The following is a 21,223-nucleotide window of genomic DNA, read 5'->3' as shown; positions in this document are numbered from 1 at the left end:
CCCAGGTTGGAACTGCTAACCTCTGCCTCACAAGTGCTGAGATTACAGATGTGGGCCACCATGCCTGGCTTTTTCCCCCCTTTTGTTTTTTTGGGGTTGTTTCTTACTATGTAGCCCAGATCAGCCTGGAAGTTGCTACATAGCCCAGGCTGGCCTTGAAGACAGGCTCCTCCTGCCTCTGCTTCCCAAATGCTGGAGTGTTATTAGGTGTACATCACTGTGCCTGGCTCCATGTTCTTTTAAACCACGAGATTGAGGATTCTAAACTGACTTATTAAGGAGAGTCTCATTTTTGGCTTCTAGAAGGTGGTTGATTCAAAAAAGGTTCAGACCAGGCATCTGGAGCCTCTGTGTGTGTGTGTGTGTGTGTGTGTGTGTGTGTGTGTGTGTGTGTCTGTCTGTCTGTATGTCTGTGTGTGTACGTGTGTCTGTCTGTCTCTGTGTGTGTGTGTGTCTGTGTGTGTGTGTGTCTGTGTGTCTGTGTATGTCTGTGTGTGTGTGTCTGTCTGTCTGTGTGTCTGTGTCCCTGTGTCTCTGTGTCTGTATGTGTGCATGTGCGTTCGTGAGTGTGTGTGGTGGCAGATGTAGAGAAGGAGCCTACAGAGGCACCCCCACCTCAGAGCAGCTCTCTTTTTAATCCTTAAGTAGAAGGCACAAGGGCAGCCTTCACTTTCAATACACAGAGTCTCTTGGGCAAAGCAAGTACTTGTACAAGACTGATGAGGAAGAAAAGCTGAGATAGGATGAGCTGCCCTGTGGGCACAAACACAGTCCTTACTCTAGCCTTTTTAATAAACTGGCAAAGTTGACGTGGAGTATCAGCCATCAGCTTTTGAAAGCAGGGCTCATCAGTCGGTCTCTCTTGAGCTCCTTTGCACATCAGGAGAAAATGAAGTCATTGCTCCCTCATAGGTTGATGATCTGTGTGGCAGTGTCTGCTGCTCACCGTGGGCTTGTCGGAGAAGAGGGAGCTCAGAGGACGCCATTGCTTGTTTCTTGCCTTTTAGTATTTCTTTTTTTTATTTTTCGAGACTGGGTTTCTCTGTGTAGTTTCGGTGCTTGTTCAAGATCTTGCTCTGTAGACCAGGCTGGCTTTGAACTCACAGAGATCCTCCTGGCTCTACCTCCCAAGTGCTGGGATTAAAGGCGTGCGCCACCACCGCCCAGTAAATTGGTTTATCTTAATAATCATTTTTCAATTTTATTTATTTTTTATATGTATGAGTGCTTTGCCTGCATGTATGTGTGCTCACGTGCATGCAGTGTCTGCAAGGGTCAGAAGAGGGCATTAGATCCCCTAGCACTGGAGTTATAAGTGGTTGTTAGACACCATATGGGTCCTGAGAATCTAACCCAGGTCCTCTGGAAGAGCAACCAGTGCTCTTAACCAATGAACCATCTCTCCAGCCCCAAGATGTATCTATTTTAATTTTATATGTATAGGTGTTTTGCCTCCATATATATTTGTGCACTCTGTGTATACCAGACACCCATGTAGGCCAGAAGAGGGCATCTGGTCTCCTAGAACAGAGTTACAGATGGTTGTGAGCCATACCATTTGAGTCCTGGGAACTGACCCTGAATCTTCTGCAAGAGCAGCAAGTGCTTTTAACTGTTGAGCCATCTCTCTGGGCCTGCTTTGGTTTTGGTTTGGGGGGACTTTGTGTTTTTTGTGTTTTGTTGGTGGTGGTTTTTTTGTTTTTGTTTTTTGTTTTTTTGTTTTTGTTTTTTTTTGTTGTTGTTGTTGTTGTTGTTTTATCAAAAGCAAAGGAGATCTTTGTTGTCCCCCAAGGATAGATTGTGAAATTCGAATTATCTTTCTAGGCTTAGTGTTACACGCCTTTTTGTTGTTGTTGTTGTTGTTGTTTTGGGGCAGGGTTTCTTTGTGTTGTTTTGGTGCCTGTCCTGGATCTCGCTCTGTAGACCAGGCTGGCCTTGAACTCACAGAGATCCACCTGGCTCTGCCTCCAGAGTGCTGGGATCAAAGGTGTGCACCACCACCACCACCACCACCACCACCACCACCACCACCACCTGGCCTGGTACACGCCTTTAATTCCAGCACTTGGTAGGCAGGCGGATCTCTGAGTTTGAGGCCAGCCTGGTCTACAAAGAGAGTTCTAGGACATCCAGGGCTTTTACACAGAGAAACCTTGTCTTGAAAAAAACAAAGAAAAAATTGACAAAATTTGAGTTTTCTTGATGCTAGCAAAAAAAAAAAAAGAAAAAGAAAAGAAAAAAGAAGCTCTATTTTTCTGGCAAGCAATGAGGAAATGTTCTGGATGGTCAAGGTGGCGGCAAGAGGAGTATGCTAGGGCGCTGGGAGTGCCTGTGTCAGAGTACTACCTGAGGAGGAGACACATGTCTTATGGTGCGGTGAGCTCTGGATGGTCATTTTAGGCAGAAAGAAGAGACAGGACTTGTTATCTGAGGTTAAGAATGGTTCAGGGATGGGCTCCATTGCAGGGACTGGAAGCAGGGTGACCCAGGATGCCAGCAGGGACTAGATGTCTCAGGGCTTTTTGAATCAGGAGTTTAGACTTGCCCTAGAGGATCAGGACAAGAGGAACAAGGAGGAGCAAAGGTTGGTAGAGGGGCTGGCTCAGACATTCCTTGCCTTTGTGGAGGAGGATGTAGATGGTCCAGGTACACCTTCGTAGATTATAGGGTCAGCACCTGTGGGAGGTAGGAGCCCTGAGCTAAGGAGGCCAGGCTAGGGGAAAAAAAAACAAAAACAAAAAAAACAAAAAACAACTCAACTTTTTGGAATCAAGGAGTGAACGCCATCCCGGACTGTACTGATGAAAAGCCGCTACTTGCTTGTTCATCAGCCTCACCCGGCGTCTGATTTCCTTCCTGTTTAGATGTCCTGGAGTCAGACTAGGGCTACAGAATTATCGATATTGTATGCTCTGGCCGTTATACACAGTGCAGGAGAGAGATAGAGAGAGGCAGAAAGAAACTTCTTTCTCCCTAGATGGTTTCTTTATGCTGCTCATGGCCATGACCCTTTGAATTCACCCTTTGCCCTTCTCAAACAGTAGTAAAATCTAAGCATTGTCTGCACTTACGTAAAAACCAGACCTCCACAGAAGCAGCAGGGCTCAAAGCTGACTGCCAGCCTGAGGGACAAAATTATAGTGAACTGAGGCATCTCAGACTCTTCAGGGCACTGGCCTTCCTCACCGTCATGTCCTCAGCTAGAGTTCTTTCCCGGGTCTTCTTCTGTTGCTCTAATTAACAAGGCAATTCCACGTAGTTTATCTGGTGATTAAAAGAGGTTTATTTCAGGGGTAACTTAATGACCAGTAAGGGGTTGATTACAGGATCCAGGAGAGATGAGGTACAATCCAGTGTAGTTCTCTGGAGAACTCTGACTTGGTCTGCAAATCCAGCCTCCAGGACCATGAAGAGCTAAGAGAGTGAACAAGTACACATCTTGGGTCTTAAGGGGTCTCCTCTTGGCCACACCCCAAGGGCAGGCAGGTCATAGTCAATGTGACAGTGTTTCAAGGTCGAAGCTGGAACAGCTGCCCACTACATCCCTCCCTTGACATTTAGATGGAGAAACACTGGGTTCTGTCCCAGCCATCATATGCTCTGAGCACACACATGTTGCAGCAGGTAGAGCGTAGTAAACATCGGAAATGGCTTCCATCTGAACAGAACAACTACAGATGTGTGCCAAGTCCATCTCCGTGCGTCACTCCTGCCTCCTGTTCACAGGAGGCTGAATTGATATGGTAGCACGTTCAAAAGCAACAACTTCCAGACATTTCTCCCTGGCGTCTCCTCACACTTTCTTTTTTTTTTTTTTTTTTTTTTTTTTTTTTTTTGGTTTTTCGAGACAGGGTTTCTCTGTGTAGCTTTGCGCCTTTCCTGGAACTCACTTGGTAGCCCAGGCTGGCCTCGAACTCACAGAGATCCGCCTGGCTCTGCCTCCCGAGTGCTGGGATTAAAGGCGTGCGCCACCACCGCCCGGCTCCTCACACTTTCTAAGGTGTGGCTTGGCAAGCATCCTGAGTTATTGTAGGTTTATTGAATAAAGAAAGGGATTATAGTTCCCAATTTTCCAGGATAATGCAACTCCCAGTACCACAGTGCTGTCATGGGAGGCATGGTGCCCAAGTTTCTCTCTCTGGGGACATCAGAGTCCAGGGCTGCTCTTTGTTTGATATAGTTCAGAGGTACTTAGAAAGTTAAATTGTACTGAATAACTTCCTTTCGCAGCCCTGGGGAGGGTTCTCAGTGAGGACAAAGCTCGGCGCCAGCTGGGCCTGAAACAAGACTCATCCTCCATCCTCCCCACAGATGGCTTAGAGAACATGCTGATGATCAATTAATGTGTCCTCTCTACCCCTCCTGACCTCCCCACTTCTGCCCTTTCTCTTCTCTTTTAGGAAACATATTTATCCAGCAGCCAAGTTATTATACTGACCTGGATGAAACCATTCCCACCATACTTCAGGTACCATCTCTTAGCCCTGCCCAGGGGAAAGTAAGCTGAGTGGGAGGAGACAAGTCTCTGGACTTTTCTTAAAGAATCTGGAGAAATGTTTGCTTTCCACTCCTTTTCCAGACACATTTTGAAGTGGCACGGTGGTAGAGCACTTACCTAACATGCCAAGCCCCAGATTCCGTCCTCAGCAGGAGAGAGAGGGGGAGAGGAGGGGGGAGAAAGAGCTCATCTCTCAGATTTTCTCTTTGTCCTACTCTTTTTTTTTGGTTTTTCCAGACAGGGTTTCTCTGTGTAGTTTTCATGCCTGTCCTGGGTCTCGCTCTGTAGCCCAGGCTGGCCTCGAACTCACAGAGATTTGCCTGGCTCTGCCTCCTGAATGCTGGGATTAAAGGTGTGTGCCCCCACTGCCCAGCCCTTTGTCCTACTCTTGGCGACAAGCCTTATAATTCAACCTTTGCCCTTCTTGAACAAGATGAAGTCTAAAGATTATCTGGCACTCACACAGAAGGATTGGGTTTGCATTTTATGTTGTTTTCTGACAGCCCTATACCTCCAAAAGTTACTCCTTTTAGAGACCTGCATTTCTCAAATAGGAACTGTGAAGATTTATGAAACCATTTCCTGAAAGAATAATGTGTACTGTAGAAAATATGAGGAATAAGGGCTGGAGAAGAGCACTGGCTGCTCTTCCGGAAGACCTGGGTTCAATTCCCAGCACCCACATGGCGTCTGTAACTATACATACATGCAGGCAAAACACCAATGGACATAAAATAAAAATAAGTTATTTTTAAAAAAGAAAATATGAGGAATGTTAAAAAGCTGAAAGGAGCTAGGCATGGTGACTCATGTCTGTAACCCCAGCTCTTGGGGGGCTAAGGCAGGAAATTGTCTTGAGTTCAAAGCCTGTCTAAGCTATATAGTAAGTAAAACCCTGTCTCAAAAAAAAATACAAAAAGTAAACAATAATGTTACTATTATTATTCCTCCATAATCGCACTATAAAGAGATCCCTATACGTACATCTGTTTCAAGTAACTTTTGGAATAGTTATATGGTAGTCTGTTTAATGATAACATGGTAACACTCAGAAGGCAGAGGCAGGAGGATCCCTGTGAGTTGGAGGCCAGCCTGGTCTACATATTAAGTTCTAGGACAGCCAAGGCTATATAGCAAGACTTTGTCTCAAAAAAAAAAAAATTTAGCCAGGCCGTGGTGGCACATGCCTTTATTCCCAACACTCAGAAGGCAGAGGCGGGCGGATCTCTGTGAGTTCAAGGCCAGCCTGGTCTACAAAGCAAGTTCCAGGACAGACTCCAAAGCTACACAGAGAAACCCTGTCTCAAAAAAACAAAAACAAAAAAAAAATTTTTTTTTGAATTATAAAAATAAAGATAACTGGGCGGTGGTGGCGCACACCTTTAATCCCAGCACTCGGGAGGCAGAGGCAGGCAGATCTCTGTGAGTTCGAGGCCAGCCTGGTCTACAGAGCGAGTTCCAGGACAGGCACCAAAACTACACAGAGAAACCCTGTCTCAGAAAAAAATAAATAAATAAAAAATGAAATAAAAATTAATTAATTAATTAAAAAAATAAAGATAATATGCCCTGGCAAGATGGCTTAGTAGGTAAAGGTGCCTGCCACCAAGCCTGAGGACCTGAGTTTGATCCCCAGAACCCACAGAGTGGAAGGGAATAATGGACTTCCACAGTTGTCCCCGGACTTTCACACACATGCACACACACAAGAAAGACAGCCCTACCAATTCAGTCTTGCTTGATTTTATGACAGGTTCTGTTTTCAACTCTCTGTTAATTTGTCTTTTGTTTTAATAAAGCTCTGATAATCATTGAGTGTGATGGCACACATCTGTAATCCCTGCACTTGGGAAGTAGAGACAGGAGGATTAGGGGTTCGAGGTCATCATCTTTACCTGCATAATGAGATCAAAGGCATCCTGGCCTACATGAGACCCAATTCAAAACAACAAACAAAACATACATATACGCACATATATAACATCGTCCTATAAGTAGTCATCTACAAAGGAGTCTAGACATTTCGTAAATGTTGCTGAAGGTATTTCTCAGGTGTTACATATTGTTGAGTCTATCCAGTCAAGTCATGGGTACAGAATTCTTGGGGCTTTATATTTATATGCATGCTATATGTGTGTTACTAAAGGTAGAACTCAGGATCCTGTTTGTTTTTTGAAGCAGAGTCTCACTCTGTAGCCTTGGCTGGCCTAGAACTGGCTATGTAGACCAGGCTGGCTTTGAAGAGATCCACCCCTCTCTGCCTTCTGAGAGCTGGGATTAAAGGTGTGGAATGCCACACCTTCCATGTACTTAGACTGCACACTGTCACCGAGTGACAGTGTCAGCCCTGCACGGTTTTCATTTAGTCCTAGTCCCCATCCCATTGGATGGCCTGTCCCTAGGTTCCAAGGCAGTTCGTGGGTTTCCTGTCAATAGTTGTATGGTGGAGATCCTAGGTGCTCGTTCAGGACGTGGAAGAGAGCCCTCTTTTTCCCTGTCTTAGGTCTTCAGCAATATCCTCCAGCACTGTGGCTTGCAAGGGGATGGGACCAGCACCACACCCCAGAAACTCGGGGAGAAGGGTCGGTTGACCCCCAGTGACATGCCTCTCTTGGTAAGGTTGCCCCTCAGCCTGGCTTCTTCGGGCTGGGGTCCTTAAGCCTGGCTCCTCTGGGGCCAAGAAGATTGCCAGTGCTGCAGGGCACAGCGGTTTCTTCCCCTGCCTTTGACCTCCTCCTTTGATTTAATCCAGTGTCTATCTGCCCGATGGGTTAGGCTTTTCAGCAGGTTTTGTTCCTCCTGGGAACCTTTGTGGAGTACCAGAAAGGACAAGGCACTAGGGTTTGAGACTGGGTCTACTCCTCAGTTAGTTTTGCTCAGCAGGCCCACTCTTTGAGCCCGTCATTGATTCCATGAGTCTATGCTGAGGCACTGTGTGCCAGGTCCTGTGTGGAGCCTGGGGGATAAAGCAGCAAGCAGAAGCAGACATGGTGCCCATCTCATGGCACTTAGAACTTTAGTGAGGATGCCACACAGAAAGTAAACTTTAAGGAGCCTGGGTGCTGTGCTAAGCACTCCAGACAGCTGGGATGTGGCAGCTGTGAGCTCCCTTCATGGCATTTGTTTGCCATGTGGTGGGAAAATATCCATTGAGCAAGTGTTTCAGAAGAGTCATGCCAGGAGCGGCGGGAACAAATCATCTTAGCACTCTGAGCCTCAGTTTCCTTATCTGTAACATGAAGAGCCACCCAGCCTGCTCCTTAGTTGTCATGAGAATCAGCAGAGCAGATGAGCAAACATCCTGTGTTCTATGCACCATCTTCAGAATGTGAGCAAAGGGTGGGCTTCCTACTCCTTCTCACCAGGCCGGGTGATCTCTCTCAACAGTGTTCACTTTCCTGCAGCATAGGAGAGAGACTTTCTCAGCGTTACAGGGGACCTTAGCCGTCCTTGAGTGTAGGCCACGAATGGTGAGCTCTGAGAAGGATGGCTAAGTGGCGCAGGTTGCCCTCCGAGAGACAGAGAGACAGAGAGACAGAGACAGAGAGACAGAAAGAGAGACCGTTCAGGCTGTCTCTAGGGCCTCTACTTCCCTGTTCCTCTCAAGCAACTTCCTGCCTTCTGGGGACTCTGGCTTTGTCAGTTATGATTCAGGCCTCTGCAGAGCTGTCTGTGGGGCTTGAAAATAATGCTCTGTCTTCTCTTGACAACAGGAATTAAAGGACATTGTTCTCTACCTATGTGATACCTGCACCACACTCTGGGCCTTTCTGGATATCTTCCCTTTGGCCTGCCAAACCTTCCAGAAACATGACTTTTGTTACAGGTACATTGGGACTTCTGACTGTTAAAATAGGGGCTCTGGTCCACGCATCACTCAAACGCATATTGGCTTGGTCCTTAGAAGATACCAGTCCAGGGGCATGATGACCCAGCAGTTAAGAGCACTAGCCCAAGTTCAATTCCCAGCACCCACATGACAGTTCACAGCTGTCTGTAGTTCCAACTCTAGGGGATCTGACATCCTTACACAGACATCCATGCAGGCAAAACACTAATGCACATGAAATTAAAATAAATAAATCATTAACAGAAAAAGAATATACCAGTCCATCTTCCAGTCTGGGGATACACAACGAGGAACACGGGTAAACTAATGCTGAGAGGAGCCCTTTCAGTTTCGGCTGAGAGTAAGACAAGGGAGGGCAAAACCCACAGCAGGAAGATGGCTTTCAAGTCTGCCTTCTTTCTCGTGCCTTATCCTGGAGCACAGAGTGACAGCTAGTAAGAACTGGCATGAGGGAGCAGCAGAGGTATTCCTTCTTTGCTGCAGGGGTGTGCAGGAGAAAGACTCGTAAAAACAGCCTTGGGTACTGAGCTAGAAGCCTGGCACACTGGCTGCTCCTTCCATCCCAACTCTCAGGAGGCTAAGGCAAGAGGGTCACTCAAGCCCCAGGATTTGAGGCTAGCCTAGTCAATGTATCTAAGAAGAAAAGGAATCAGAATGTTCTAGACAGAAAGGTTATGGTGACAGGAAGGGTGTTGAAGCAGGTGTGAAATGTACAAAAAGCTCAGACTAACAGCCAGATGTGGTGGTACACACCATTAATCCCAGAACTTGGGAGGCAGAGGCAGGTGGATCTCTGTGAGTTCAAGGCCAATCTGGTCTACAGAGCAAGTTCCAGGACCTCCAGGGCTACATAAAGAGACCCTGTTTCAGACAAAAACAAAAACAAAAAAACTGAACAACAGGGAAAGGAGTTGATAATAAAAATTGAGGAGTCCCCTGCTTGGTGCCAGCGTGTGAAGAGTGGTGGAATAGTGGCGGAGAGTGGCCTTGATCTGTGGGGAGTGGAAACCACTGGGGAGGCCTTAGGAAGATTGTGCTGAGGTGGAGAAGAGCTCGGAGGGACTTAGGGCAAGGAGGGAGACTGCCCGGTTAACATCAGGAGAGCTTTCTGTGCCATGAGAAGGTGGGGAGCATGGGCTTGGGCATTCCCAGGCTGGTGTGAAAGGACCAGCAGCCTGCTTATTGCCTGGCAACAAAAAGTACTGGCCCATTCCCAGTGGCCTAACTGTTGCTCTTACCGGGCATCTCTCCCAGCCATTTGCAGCAGCTTCTGGAAGCTGCCCAACTCCATTTACCCACCCATCTATCCGTCCATCCTGTCATTTACTCACCCATTCAACAAAACATTTATCTAGCTCTGACATGTGCCAGAGGTGGCAGCTGGTCCCTGACTCCTCTTTGGTCTCCCCTGCTTGTGAGAGTCAGACATTAGGGTTGATCAGCTTCCCAGGGATCATTAGAATAAAATGCTGACCAGTATTCTCCAGAGAAGAAAGGGCTTGGGCTAGGACTGTAGCTGTCCACTTTAGGGAGGAAAGGTATTTCAGTATGATAGAAGAGCATGTGGAAATGTAGAAAAGGTAGAAAGCCAGAAACTGAAATCACTCTTAGGAATACGCTGCTCTCGGCATTTTCTCCTCTGCCTGTTTTCATTCACTTTAAGCAGTTTTGTCCAAGTGTCTCCCCCAGTCAGCACAGATGGCTTCTGAGGGTGGAAGCTTTGGGAGAGCAGGTTTTTCCTGCACGAGACAGTGGAAACAGAGTCCCACCCATCTTGGAATATGGGAAGAAAGGGTTGCACTTTGGAAGTGACGCTCTCCCTGCCTTTACTCACGTTCAACTTGCAGCTGGCCCAGCCTGGTCCAGCCTGTGCTGCAAGCTAGGAAATCCTTTGCTAGCTACACTCACATGTACACACAACCCCAGCTCCCACAGCTCTGCGTTAGGGGTCACACTTACCCAAAGAGCTCTTTGACTTGGCCCTCTCAAAACAGCTTCTTCCATTTCCCACTCCCATCCACTTACCCAGTTTGCAGCTTCTGCTCTTGGGTCATGAGTCAGTAGTACTTTCACTTTTGACAGAACTCAGAAAGTATAAAATAGGGGCTGGAGAGACGGCTTAGTAAAGAGCAGGTTCTTTCTTCCAAAGGACAGAGTTCATTTCCCAGCACCTGTGTCTGAGGCTCACAACTGCCTGTAACACCAACCAGCTCCAGGTCTTCTGGCCTCTGTGGGCACCCTCACATGTGACACACACAGAGACACAAAAAACAACCTTTAAAAAATGTAAACTAGCCAGGCGGTGGTGGCGCACGCCTTTGATCCCAGCACTTGGGAGGCAGAGCCAGGCGGATCTCTGTGAGTTCGAGGCCAGCCTGGGCTACCAAGTGAGTTCCAGGAAAAAGGTGCAAAGCTACACAGAGAAACCCTGTCTCGAAAAACCAAAAAAAAAAAAAAAAGTAAACTATATGGGGACCTCTCTCCCTCCCCTTTTTGTAGTTCTTTTCCTCACTTGTCAACGCTGTCATAGTTCAGGGGGATTTTTCAGAGATATGCAGTATACGGAAACATACACATTGTATGTTCCCCTCCCTTTGCTTTTGCAGTGATGGGAATGGAACCCAGGGCTTTATAAATGCTCAGTAGGAACTCTACCACTGAGCTATACTCCCAACCCCACCCCCCTTTGTAAAAATTGAAAAGCTGGGGCTCGGGGAGATGGCTCAGTGTCTTAGAATGACTGGGCAGCACTGTGCATCTGGTGCACTGGACACCAGAGATAGATTTTTTATTTTTATATTTTCCTTATGGCTTTTTCAGTTATTTGCTATTTCAAGATAAATAACATCATACACACATGACTTTGTACCTTTGCAAGCATATTTGAGGATTAATTCCTAGAAGTAGAAATGCAGGGACAGATGGTGTGTGCATCTTTAATTCTCACATATCTTGCCAAATCACCTTCCATGGGGGTTGTTCTAGTTTACCCAACAACAACACAGCCTGGCAAGTGTTGAATCAGCTTGGGCCAAGCTGCCCTCTCCGGCCTCTGCCGAGGCTGTGTCTAGTAGGGCCTGTTCCGTTCGGCTTAGCTCTTCTTTGCTACTAGCTTGCTGCTGTGAGATGGCCGGTGCAGAAAGCCAGGCAGAGGATGGGCACGTGCTTGCCGAGCACCTGCAAGCACTAGTCAGCACTACACTGGGTACTTGAGTGCATCTCTGACCCTGGGAAACAAGATGTTTGGAGGAGGAGTTAATCACAGAAGAGCAGCAGCTGCTCTGTCAGTTGCCAGGGCAGCATGTTCTGGGTGCAGTGAATCTGGCCCCTGGAAGGAAGAGTCCTGTGGTTAAGGATAGCCAGGAAGGACACAGTGAGGAGGTAGGCTGCCCAGTTTGAGAAGGACGAGAGAGGAGGAGATGCAGGAGGAAAAGGACAACTGCCTCCCTGTGTTGCTCACCCATGCTAATCTCAAACTCCTGGCTCAAGCTGTCTTCCTGCCTCGGCCTCCCAGCTAGCTACAAGTATAGTCATATGTAACTGTGCTGAAACTCATAATGTATGTGTGTATAGTTTTTTGAGAAAATTTTACATTTATTTAATTTTTGTGTATGAGTGTTTTGCCTGAATGCATGTGTATGCAACATGAGCACACCTAATGCCCGTGGAGTTCAGAAGAGGGCATCAGATCCCCTGGACCTGGTGTTACAGATGGTGTGAGTCACCATGTGAGTGCTGGGAACCGAACCCAGGTTCTCTGAAAGAGCAACAAGTGTTCCTAACTACTGAGCCACCTCTCCAACCCAGTGTGTGTGTGTGTAATTTTTAATTGTTTGGCTATTGAGACAATGTCTCTCTGTATAGTTCAGTCTGGTTTCCAGCTTGTGATCTTTCTGCCTCAGTTTCCCAAATGCTAGAATGACAAGCATGAACCACCACATGTAACTTACACCATTTTATGAAGAGTTGTAGAAAACAGGCTGGAGAGGCTCAGCACGCAGATCAGGTGGCTCACAACCATCTGTAACTCCAGCTACAAGGGATGGCACCTTCTTCTGACTTCTGTGAGCATCTGTACTCATGTCCACACCAACTGACAGACAGACACACACACATAATTAAAATAAATCTTTTTTTAAAAAGAGTTATAGTTAAGCTAACTGGCTTAGTTCATAAAACAAATATAGAGTGCATGATACATGTAAGTCCTGGGCACATTTAGCCTGTTCTGAATAAATACATTGTGTTGACATTATCACATGTAAACAATATGTAGAGATTTCAAATCATGTAAAAAAACAAAACTTCTTCATATCTTAGAACCAAAATGAAAAAGATTATTGGTAACTGCATTTCAGAGCTCCTAGAACTGACAAATTTTGAGCAAGAAAAAAGATAATCTGTCTGTTTCATAAACCCAGAGAGTCCTGTGTAGCCCTCTGATCACTTTGTTAGACTAGACACAGCTGGGGCTGGAGAGATGGCTCGGTGGTTAAGAACATTGACTATTCTTCCAGAGGACCTGGGTTCAATTCCCAGCACCCACATGGCTGCTTACTGTCTGTAACTCCAGTTGCAGGGGATCCAACACCCTCACACAGACCTACATGCAAGCAAAACACCAATGCACATAAAATTAAAAAAAAAGAATAGACATATTATGGTCACTTTCCATGATGGGGCAGCACAGTACATCATTCCGGGGTAGGCTCAGGAAAGCCCCTGGGTACCCCAGAAACTAGGTTTAGGATGGGATGGGAGCAGGGGGTTGATTCAGTAAAGCAAAGTGAGGCCCTGAGTTTGATCTCTTCAGAACCCATGTAAAATGTGGAGTGTGGTGTTACTCTGTGTGCAGTACCAGTGCTGAGGAGGCAGAAACAGGAAGATCCTGGCGCTCTGACCAGTCAGCCTATTCTGATTGGTGAGCATCAGGACTGCTTTCCTGGACTAACACTGAAGTTAGCCTGTGGCTTCCACACACAAGAACACCTACATTGTGGATTTAAGGGAGAAAGAAATGAACCTTTCTGCTCCTTTGGGTTGGCTTTTGTTTTCCATCAAAATGTGGTATTTGGGAATTAATCTGGCCTTCTACCTGTGTTTGCTTCTGTAGACTAGCTTCCTTTTATGAGACGGCAATTCCTGAAATGGAGACTGCAATTAAGAAGAGGAGGCTTGAAGACAGCAAGTGAGTGGGAAGGGGAGCCTGAGCACAGGCTGTGGCACCCTCACTACGAGGACAAAGGGGGACCAAGGACTGTGGTAGCTTGGGCTCCTAGTCCCGGACTTGGTGATCTTCTAGCCCTACCTTTTTTTATAACTCCTGAAGTTTTAGTATAATTTTTTATTAAAAAAATAAGGATTGAGGATTGAACCCTTGGCCTTGTGCGTGCTGAGCACATGTTCTTTTACCACAGACCTTAAAGATTGTTGTCTTTTTGTTTTGTTTTATTTTGGTGGTGGGAGTGGGGGGCTCAAGACAAAGTTTCTCTTTGTAGCCCAGGCTGGCCTTAAACTCACAGAGATCCGCCTGCTGCTGCCTCCTGAGTGCTGGGATTAAAGGCGTGCGCCACCACCGCCATTCAGCGAAGATTGTTTTTTTAATATATGCTTTGTGAGGACCTAATGAGAAATACTTTGGCAAGTAGAGATTTATTGTTTACTTGCTTTATTTTTTTTTTTAATTTTTATTGAGCTCTTTGAGAACTTCATACAGTTTATTTTGACCATATTTGTCCCTCCTCCAACTCCTCCCTGATTCTTCCCCGTCCTCTACCTACCCAGCTTTTTTTTTTTTTTTTTGGTTTTTTGAGACAAGGTAAGGTTTCTCTGCAGTTTTGGAGCCTGTCCTGGACTAGCTCTGTAGACCAGGCTGGCCTTGAACTCACAGAGATCCACCTGCCTCTGCCTCCCGAGTGCTGGGATTACAGGCATGTGCCACCACCGCCCAGCCCCTACCCAGCTTTATCTCCTCTTTTTTCTTTCCTTCTTTCTTTCTTTCTTTTCTTAACATGACAAGTCAAATCTGTGCTGTCTATGTACTCTTGGATATGTGGCCTTCCACTGTGGTGTGCTCACCCTACCAGGGGCCACACCTTTAAAGAAAACTGACTCTGTCTGCCAATAGCCATCAGTTGCCAATGGCTCCTCAGCTGGGGGTAGGACTTTGTGCCCCGCCCCCATACTGAGATTCGGTCTGGTTTGAGTTTGTGCATGTCTTGCTCATTTTTTCACAAGTGCTGTGAATTGTGCACTGTCCTGCTGTGTCCAGAAAACAGTCTCCTGTAGCCACCCACAGCCTCTGGCTCTAATGGTCTTCCACCCCTTCTTCTGCAGTGATCCCTGACCTTGGGAGAAGGGCATTTGATAGAGATGTACCATTAGGGCTCCATATACTGCACAAATAGAGACTTAAATATTAATTGGACACTGTCTTACTACAGGCTACCTTGCGAGAATTGTCTGAGAGTCCTTCTTGTCCACCAAATCCATTAATTCAGTGTCCCCCAAATCCTGGCAGATCATGGCTGGTCCCTGCATGTGAGCTCAGCTGTGGCTTCAAGCTCTTGGTAACTGACCTTGCTATTCCTGACCCTCTGTTTAACTGAGACGTGGTCTGAAGCTGGCTACCCAGTATTTGTAGCTTTCTTCGGCTGCCCCATTACTGACCTTTCGGACCAGCTCAGCTCTAGCTGGGGAAGCGGCTGCGACTGCTAGGAAGAAGTCCCACGGTTCCTTTCATCTCTTAAGTCTACTGCTCTTCTCTCTGGCCGTCAAAGGCTGCTAGGTGACTTGTGGCAGAGGCTCTCCCATTCCAAGAAAAAGCTAATGGAGGTGTTTCACATCATCCTGAACCAGATCTGCCTCCTTCCCATTCTAGAGAGCAGGTAAGCTCCTAGGAGCCTCTCCACATAGCAGGTGCTTCTCATCACTCCTCCACTCCTTCCTTCCTCTCTGCCAGACATAATGGGAAACCCCAAAAAAGGCCTTTCTCCAGCTGACCAGAGACTGCAGGGGGTAGGGTGAGCAACCAAGGGACCTGCAGGTCATCTTACGTTGTCTGAGCTCATCTTCCCTCATGTCCTGTCCTAGCAGTGACAACATTCAAGGCTTCATTGAAGAATTCCTTCAGATCTTCAGCTCCTTGCTGCAGGAAAAGAGGTGAGTGGGAGTGAATGGGGACCAGCTATGGGACAGGCCCATGTCCCTCTCTCCAGTCCCATGAGGCCTTGCACAGTGAAGCCACTAATACATACTTACATGGAACAGAGGTTCTGGAGCCTGTAGTTGGGTAGCAGACACAAGGTGAGCTGCCAGAATATGTATTCCCGCGTTCCCAACCCTGACCCTCCTTTCTGTGCTCTGCCCCACAGATTCCTCCGGGACTATGACTCATTCTTCCCTGTAGCCGAAGACATCAGCCTGCTACAGCAGGCTTCTTCAGCCTTGTATCCTACTAGAGCTCACTGGGCCAAGGCCTGCCTAGGGCAGACATGGCATTCTGGGACCCAGGGGGGCAGAAGGTAACCCTCAGAACACTAACATCAAGAAGTCCACCAAGGCCCCAGTTCCTCTTTTCCTAGAAGTGACACCTGCTCTGATGCTGGGACAAGGGAGAGCCTGCTCTCTCTAGATGTGTTGTGAGTCTGGGTCTGTGTGCTCAAGTTGTACTCGAGAAACCTTGAACCCTGTTGTAGGAGATGAGGAGAAGTGAATGGTCAGTTAGCGAGTGTCACATGAGAAGTAGGACTACATCTCACATAGCAGAGCTCAGGGTCAGCGCCCCAGGAAAATACCCAAGCCCAAAACAGAACAGAGAAGATGGCCTGCTCCAAGCTTAGGTTGAGGACAAGAGTGTCCCCGGTGGTTGGAGGACAAAGAGAACTGCCTCTTTGATGAGTCCTCCGATGTCGTGTGTGTATGACAGTGGGCAGGAGTGTCTAGTGGGAATGTGCAAGTGAGCTGGAGCTGACCAACATTCAGGCCCTTGGGTGATGCTTATGAAGAAGTTTGGGCTATATGCTACAGGTGCTGGGGAGCGTGGGAGGCAGGAAGCAGAGTGGCATGGGCTCTTTATACTCTGCAAAGGCTTTATTTGGCTCTGAGAGGAGAATGACTGGCTTGGGACCACTAGAGGCTGAGATGGCTGTTACAGGCTTCCCTACATGCGTCATGAGGGTTTGGAATAAGAGCAGAGCGAGGGTGTGGGGGCAACTCAGATTTCTATCCCAGTGCCCAGAGTGGCAGAGAAAAAGGAGGGCTAGGAAAGAGCTGGCCTTTGGGCCATTTCTGTTGCTGGGTCAGGTCCAGTCCTGCCTCAGGGACCCCCAGTGGGCCCTCAGCCTTTTCAGAATACCCTCAGCTTGGTGGACAGGGAGTCCAGCGAAAATACTGCTGGCCCTCCTGAATATCAGAGCAAAAGAGTAGCTGTCGGACCATCTAGTCTGGGACACTGATGGTAATCCCCAGCCCTGTCTGCCCAGAGCTGCTCTTCTGAGCAGCAGGTGCTAGGGTTCAGTACGGCAGTATTCTGGCATGCTGTTCCACATGACACCCACTGGACAGGCGAGCAGGCCCTTGGAAAAAGCATGGTCAGATACTGGACAGGAACTGAGAAGTCATACTACCCAGAGCTGGGGAGATGGGTCCTGAGCAAGAGAGCCCTTAACACTGCCTCATAGGGATGAGACCCGGACTGCCTATATCCTACAGGCTGTGGAAGGTGCATGGGAAGGGGTGGACAGACAGAAAATCAAGGACATTAAAGACCCATCAGGGCCCAAGGATCCTAATAATGAAGTCACCATGACAGCGAAGCCAGTTAGTGAAATGCCGTCACAGCTGGAGAACTCAGAGGAGGATGAGGAGGTGTGTATCTGGGAGTTCCTGCCCTAATCCCTGATTCCTTAGCCTTCCTGGCCACCCTTTGAGAGATAGGCAAGTGCCCAAGCTCCCTTCCTTGTTTCTACTTTAGAGAAGAGTCTTTTGGGATTGGTAGCCTCAAGCACTGGGGCTGCTTGTAGTACCTGGGTACAGAAGAGAACACAGCCCTTAAGCCTTTGAACTTGCACATGCTCTCTCTCTCTCTCTCTCTCTTTCGCTCTCTCTCTCTCTCTCTCTCTCTTTGCTCGCTCTCTCTCTCTCTCTCTCTCTCTCTCTCTCTCTCTCTCTCTCTCTCTCTCATTTTGAAACAAGAATCTTACTCAGTGGTCCAGGCTAGCCTTGAACTCACAGCAGTCCTCCTGTTTTTACCTCCAACTGCTGGGATTACAGGCATGCACTACCATGCCCAGTCCTGTTTCCCTCTATAAAATGAAGAGGTAAAGCTTTTGCTGGTGGACTCCTTCCCCAGCCCTTCCCCACACTGGGTAAGGTGGAACTCCTTTGGTGGCAGCTGAGCGGGTGCCTGACCCACCTCCCAGGAATCACAGGACTCCACTGAACAAGGTGGGAAGTCCTGGACCTAGTGCTTCCTCTCCTGGCTTTTCCAAGGTCAGCCAAGTCTGTATGGAAGGGCCATGGAGCCCAAGACTTCTGTGTGGTAGGAGACCACACACTCTCGGCAGGATGCTCAGTGGTAACCTGACGTACTGCTTGCTGACTGTGTGTGGCGTAGCTCTTGTGCTGAGTGTAGTTGCTCCTCTGGACAAAGAGATAGGTGCAGCGCCTGCTTCTATGAGGTTGTTGGGGTTCCTGGGGCTGCTGTGTGGAGCACGTTCATTCTAGTTGCTCCTCAATGCCCAGTTAGCAAATGCTAAATGTTAGATCCCTGATCCTTTCTTCCCTGTTCTGAGCCATGGAGGTTTTTATCATCATCATGATCATTGTGATGTTCTAGTGCTGGGACTGAACTGGTGCTAGGCAAGCATTCTACCACCAAGCTGTATCTCCAGCCCTTTATTGTTTTTATTACCCATCTCCTTAAAAGGCATTATAAAATGAAGCCACATTGGGCAGTATGTGAAATGAAGTCTCCTTACTGAAAAGAGTGTTACTTAAGGGAGCATTTCTACATGGCCTCACTGGTAGCTGCTATTGTCCTTCAAAGGCTGTCACCTTGGCAGAGTTGGGCAAGGACTTGATCACTAACACATGACTATCTGTGGAGACCCTCCTGCATAACCAGATGCTCTTCTTTATGAGTAATGTGCATCTCTTCATTGAACCATTTGAGATAACCCCATGAGATCAATGATATCTTGTCCATTTCATAAGGAGGGAACAGTTCAGAGAGGACGTACAGTGCCCCAAATCACACAGGCAGGGGTAACTCACCTAGGAAAAAATAGGCCCCTCTTTTCACAAATGAAAAAATAGGGGCTCAGATTTAAGCCACTTGGCGAAAGTCCTCCAACGAGGAGGGGCAAGGCCAGGGCTGATGACCAGTGCACTGCTGTTTGGAGACTGACCTGTTCACTTGGGCAGCTCAGCCTTTCCTGCAGCACTCTGGCTTTCATTGCAGTGCATGGGTGCAGCCGCTGCCCCGGGCCCAACCGTGTGTGGTGTGGAACTAGACTCACTTATCTCCCAAGTGAAAGACCTGCTGCCAGACCTCGGGGAGGGCTTTATCCTGGCCTGCCTGGAGCACTACAGCTATGATTCAGAGCAGGTGATCAACAACATCCTGGAGGATCGGCTGGCCCCTGAACTCAGCCAGCTGGACCGCAGCCTAGAAAGGTGAGAGATGGATGGGAAGAGGTCCTCAAGGCAGGGGCCCTTTCACTGTCTCTCTCTTCCCCTAGACTGGAGGACACAATTTCCTACTTTGTCACAGCAGTGTTTCCAGCATTTGAACTAGTGCCCTCTTCAAAGAAGGCAAGCTGGGGGCCTGTAAGGTTCTCAGCATACAGCTGCCTGTCCCTGCAGGGCCTGATAGGAAGACTTTCTAGAGACCAGCAGTGTGGTAAAGGGCACTGACACACCCCAGCTCCAGATCGGCCTCATTCTTAGCTTATTCCCAGTTTCTGAGATAGGCCAGCCAAAGCCACTCTCTGTCCTGAACCACATGGTTTGGGCCACTGCTGTCCTGAGAGCCTCAGGAGCCAGCAAGAACAAGGGCACAAGTGGATGCTGCTTCCATGAACAAAGGATGCTCGCCAAATGAATGGATGAAGTTAGCTTTGTGCCTTTAGACACGTTCCTCTGCCCTGTTTGTGTCCCATTTTACAGATGGCAGTGAGGAGACACAAGGAGGAGCTGAGGGTGTAGCTCAGTGGTAGAGCTTAGCTTGTGTGAGGTTATACATTACATTCCTAGTACCAAAAGCAAACACAACTGCCCTCCATCTCCCCACCCCACCCCCCAAAAAAGAGGTTGAGTGACCTATAACTCCCTGTCTCATAGGGCCATTGTGGGCATTTAAATGAGGGGCAGAGCTTTGAAGAAATAGATAACTGGTATGCATGGCACACAGGGAATGAGGGTGAGGTCTGGCTGTGGGCTCTTGAAGGGGCCAGGTTAAGTAAAGCCTAATTAAAGACTCCCTACTAAAGGACTTATGTCCTAGGCGTGGCTTTTGGAATGGAGTGAAGAGTATGATGGGGAGAACACAGTGGGACTTGGGACACGAGTAGATGTCGGCCAGTAGGGCTCTTTCAGTTGATTTCTGTGCTGTGGCCCCCAGACAAGTGAAGCCGGACCCTACACCCCTGCTGACATCTCGTCACAACGTCTTCCAGAACGACGAGTTTGATGTGTTCAGCAGGGACTCAGTGGACCTGAGCAGAGTGCACAAGGGCAGGAGGTGAGTGTGGCAGGACCCGGGGCTCTGTAGCCACTTCTGGTGTGGAGAGAAAGCAGAGGCCTTTCCTGAGAGAACTAGCCCTGAGTTTTCCCCATTTTCATTTATTTTTATTTTATGTTTGTCTCCATGTATGTGTGTGCACCATGTGCATGCCTGGTGGCCATAGAGGCGCCCAGAAAAGTGCAGGGACTGGAATTTCAGACAACTGTGAGCTGCCATGTGGATGCTGGGAACCAAACCTGGGTCCTCTGTAAGAGCAGACTGTGCTCTTAACTGCTAAGCCATTTCTCCAGCCCCTCAGGGGTCCCTCTGAAGCCTGGCCTTATGCACTGGCAGCCTACAAGATCAGGTTCTTTAACAATGTGCTGTAAGTCCAGCTTTGTGTGGGGTGACTGTTAGTGATACCTCCTTGTAAGTGGTAAAGCCAGAGGGCCAGATCTGTCCCCTTGTTTCTTCTCTTATGTCTTTTGATGTGTGGATTGCTGGCTCTGGGGGGGAAGAGCTAAACAGTACTTCCTAGAAGCCATTTTTGACCTGATTTGTCTCCAGGCTGCGACAAAACAAGAAAATCAAGTTGCGTGAGTAAGTTTTTTCCAAAGATGAAAGAATTCTGTTTCAAGGTTCCTTGTAGTTTTAGTTTATCTTCTGCCTACTTTTTCAGCATTATAATCCATTTCATGACCTATCATTCAGTCAACAAACAATTGCCTGGTGCCTATTGTCCTGGATTACTTCAGGGCCGGAGCTGTAGTGGGAAGTAAGGCAGACACTGCCTACATCCATGTGAAATTTGCATTCAGCTCATCAAACAGTCGCGAAATGGGCAGCCTCCTGGGCCCTTGCTAGGGCCGTCAGCCTAGACAGGAGGGCTCCCCTGAGAAAGTGACAGAGAGCTAAGGGATGTGTAGGGGTGGCTCTGCAGAGCAGGGAGGAACCTTCCCAAACTGAGTGAGCAAAAGCAACAGAGGCTTCCAGGCCAGTGGGAGTGTGGTCAAGGTCCCTTCAACTCGGGAGCTTTGTGTTATAAAGGTCACCCAAGCTGGGCATGTAGCTCATACCTCTAACTCACACACTCGGGAACCTGAGAGGATTTTCATGACTGCATAGTGAGTTCCAGTCTAATCTAAGAGAC

The 21,223-nt window shown here is 47.9% G+C and overlaps 1 protein-coding gene across 4 annotated transcripts in view; it reads left to right on the top strand.

The window, feature by feature from the left end:
• Positions 1–21,223, top strand: part of Ascc2 (activating signal cointegrator 1 complex subunit 2) — a 46,861-nt gene that overhangs the window by 16,140 nt on the left and 9,498 nt on the right. For 3 of the 4 annotated variants that reach the window (XM_059275562.1, XM_059275561.1, XM_059275559.1), the window contains 10 exons: positions 4,401–4,468; positions 7,002–7,112; positions 8,212–8,324; positions 13,462–13,536; positions 15,128–15,235; positions 15,441–15,509; positions 15,722–15,796; positions 17,030–17,216; positions 18,811–19,025; positions 19,972–20,091. In XM_059275562.1, the coding sequence (XP_059131545.1) occupies positions 7,101–7,112; positions 8,212–8,324; positions 13,462–13,536; positions 15,128–15,235; positions 15,441–15,509; positions 15,722–15,796; positions 17,030–17,216; positions 18,811–19,025; positions 19,972–20,091 (974 nt within the window). In that variant the 5' untranslated portion in view covers positions 4,401–4,468; positions 7,002–7,100. The remainder of the gene's footprint in view (positions 1–4,400; positions 4,469–7,001; positions 7,113–8,211; positions 8,325–13,461; positions 13,537–15,127; positions 15,236–15,440; positions 15,510–15,721; positions 15,797–17,029; positions 17,217–18,810; positions 19,026–19,971; positions 20,092–21,223) is intronic. The other variant, XM_059275560.1, reaches the window with a different exon arrangement.

Source organism: Peromyscus eremicus, chromosome 10, assembly GCF_949786415.1.
Source record: "Peromyscus eremicus chromosome 10, PerEre_H2_v1, whole genome shotgun sequence".
Lineage (NCBI taxonomy): Eukaryota > Metazoa > Chordata > Mammalia > Rodentia > Cricetidae > Peromyscus > Peromyscus eremicus.
The sequence above is the reverse complement of the archived record's forward strand: the minus strand, read 5'-3'. Positions and strand labels throughout refer to the sequence as shown.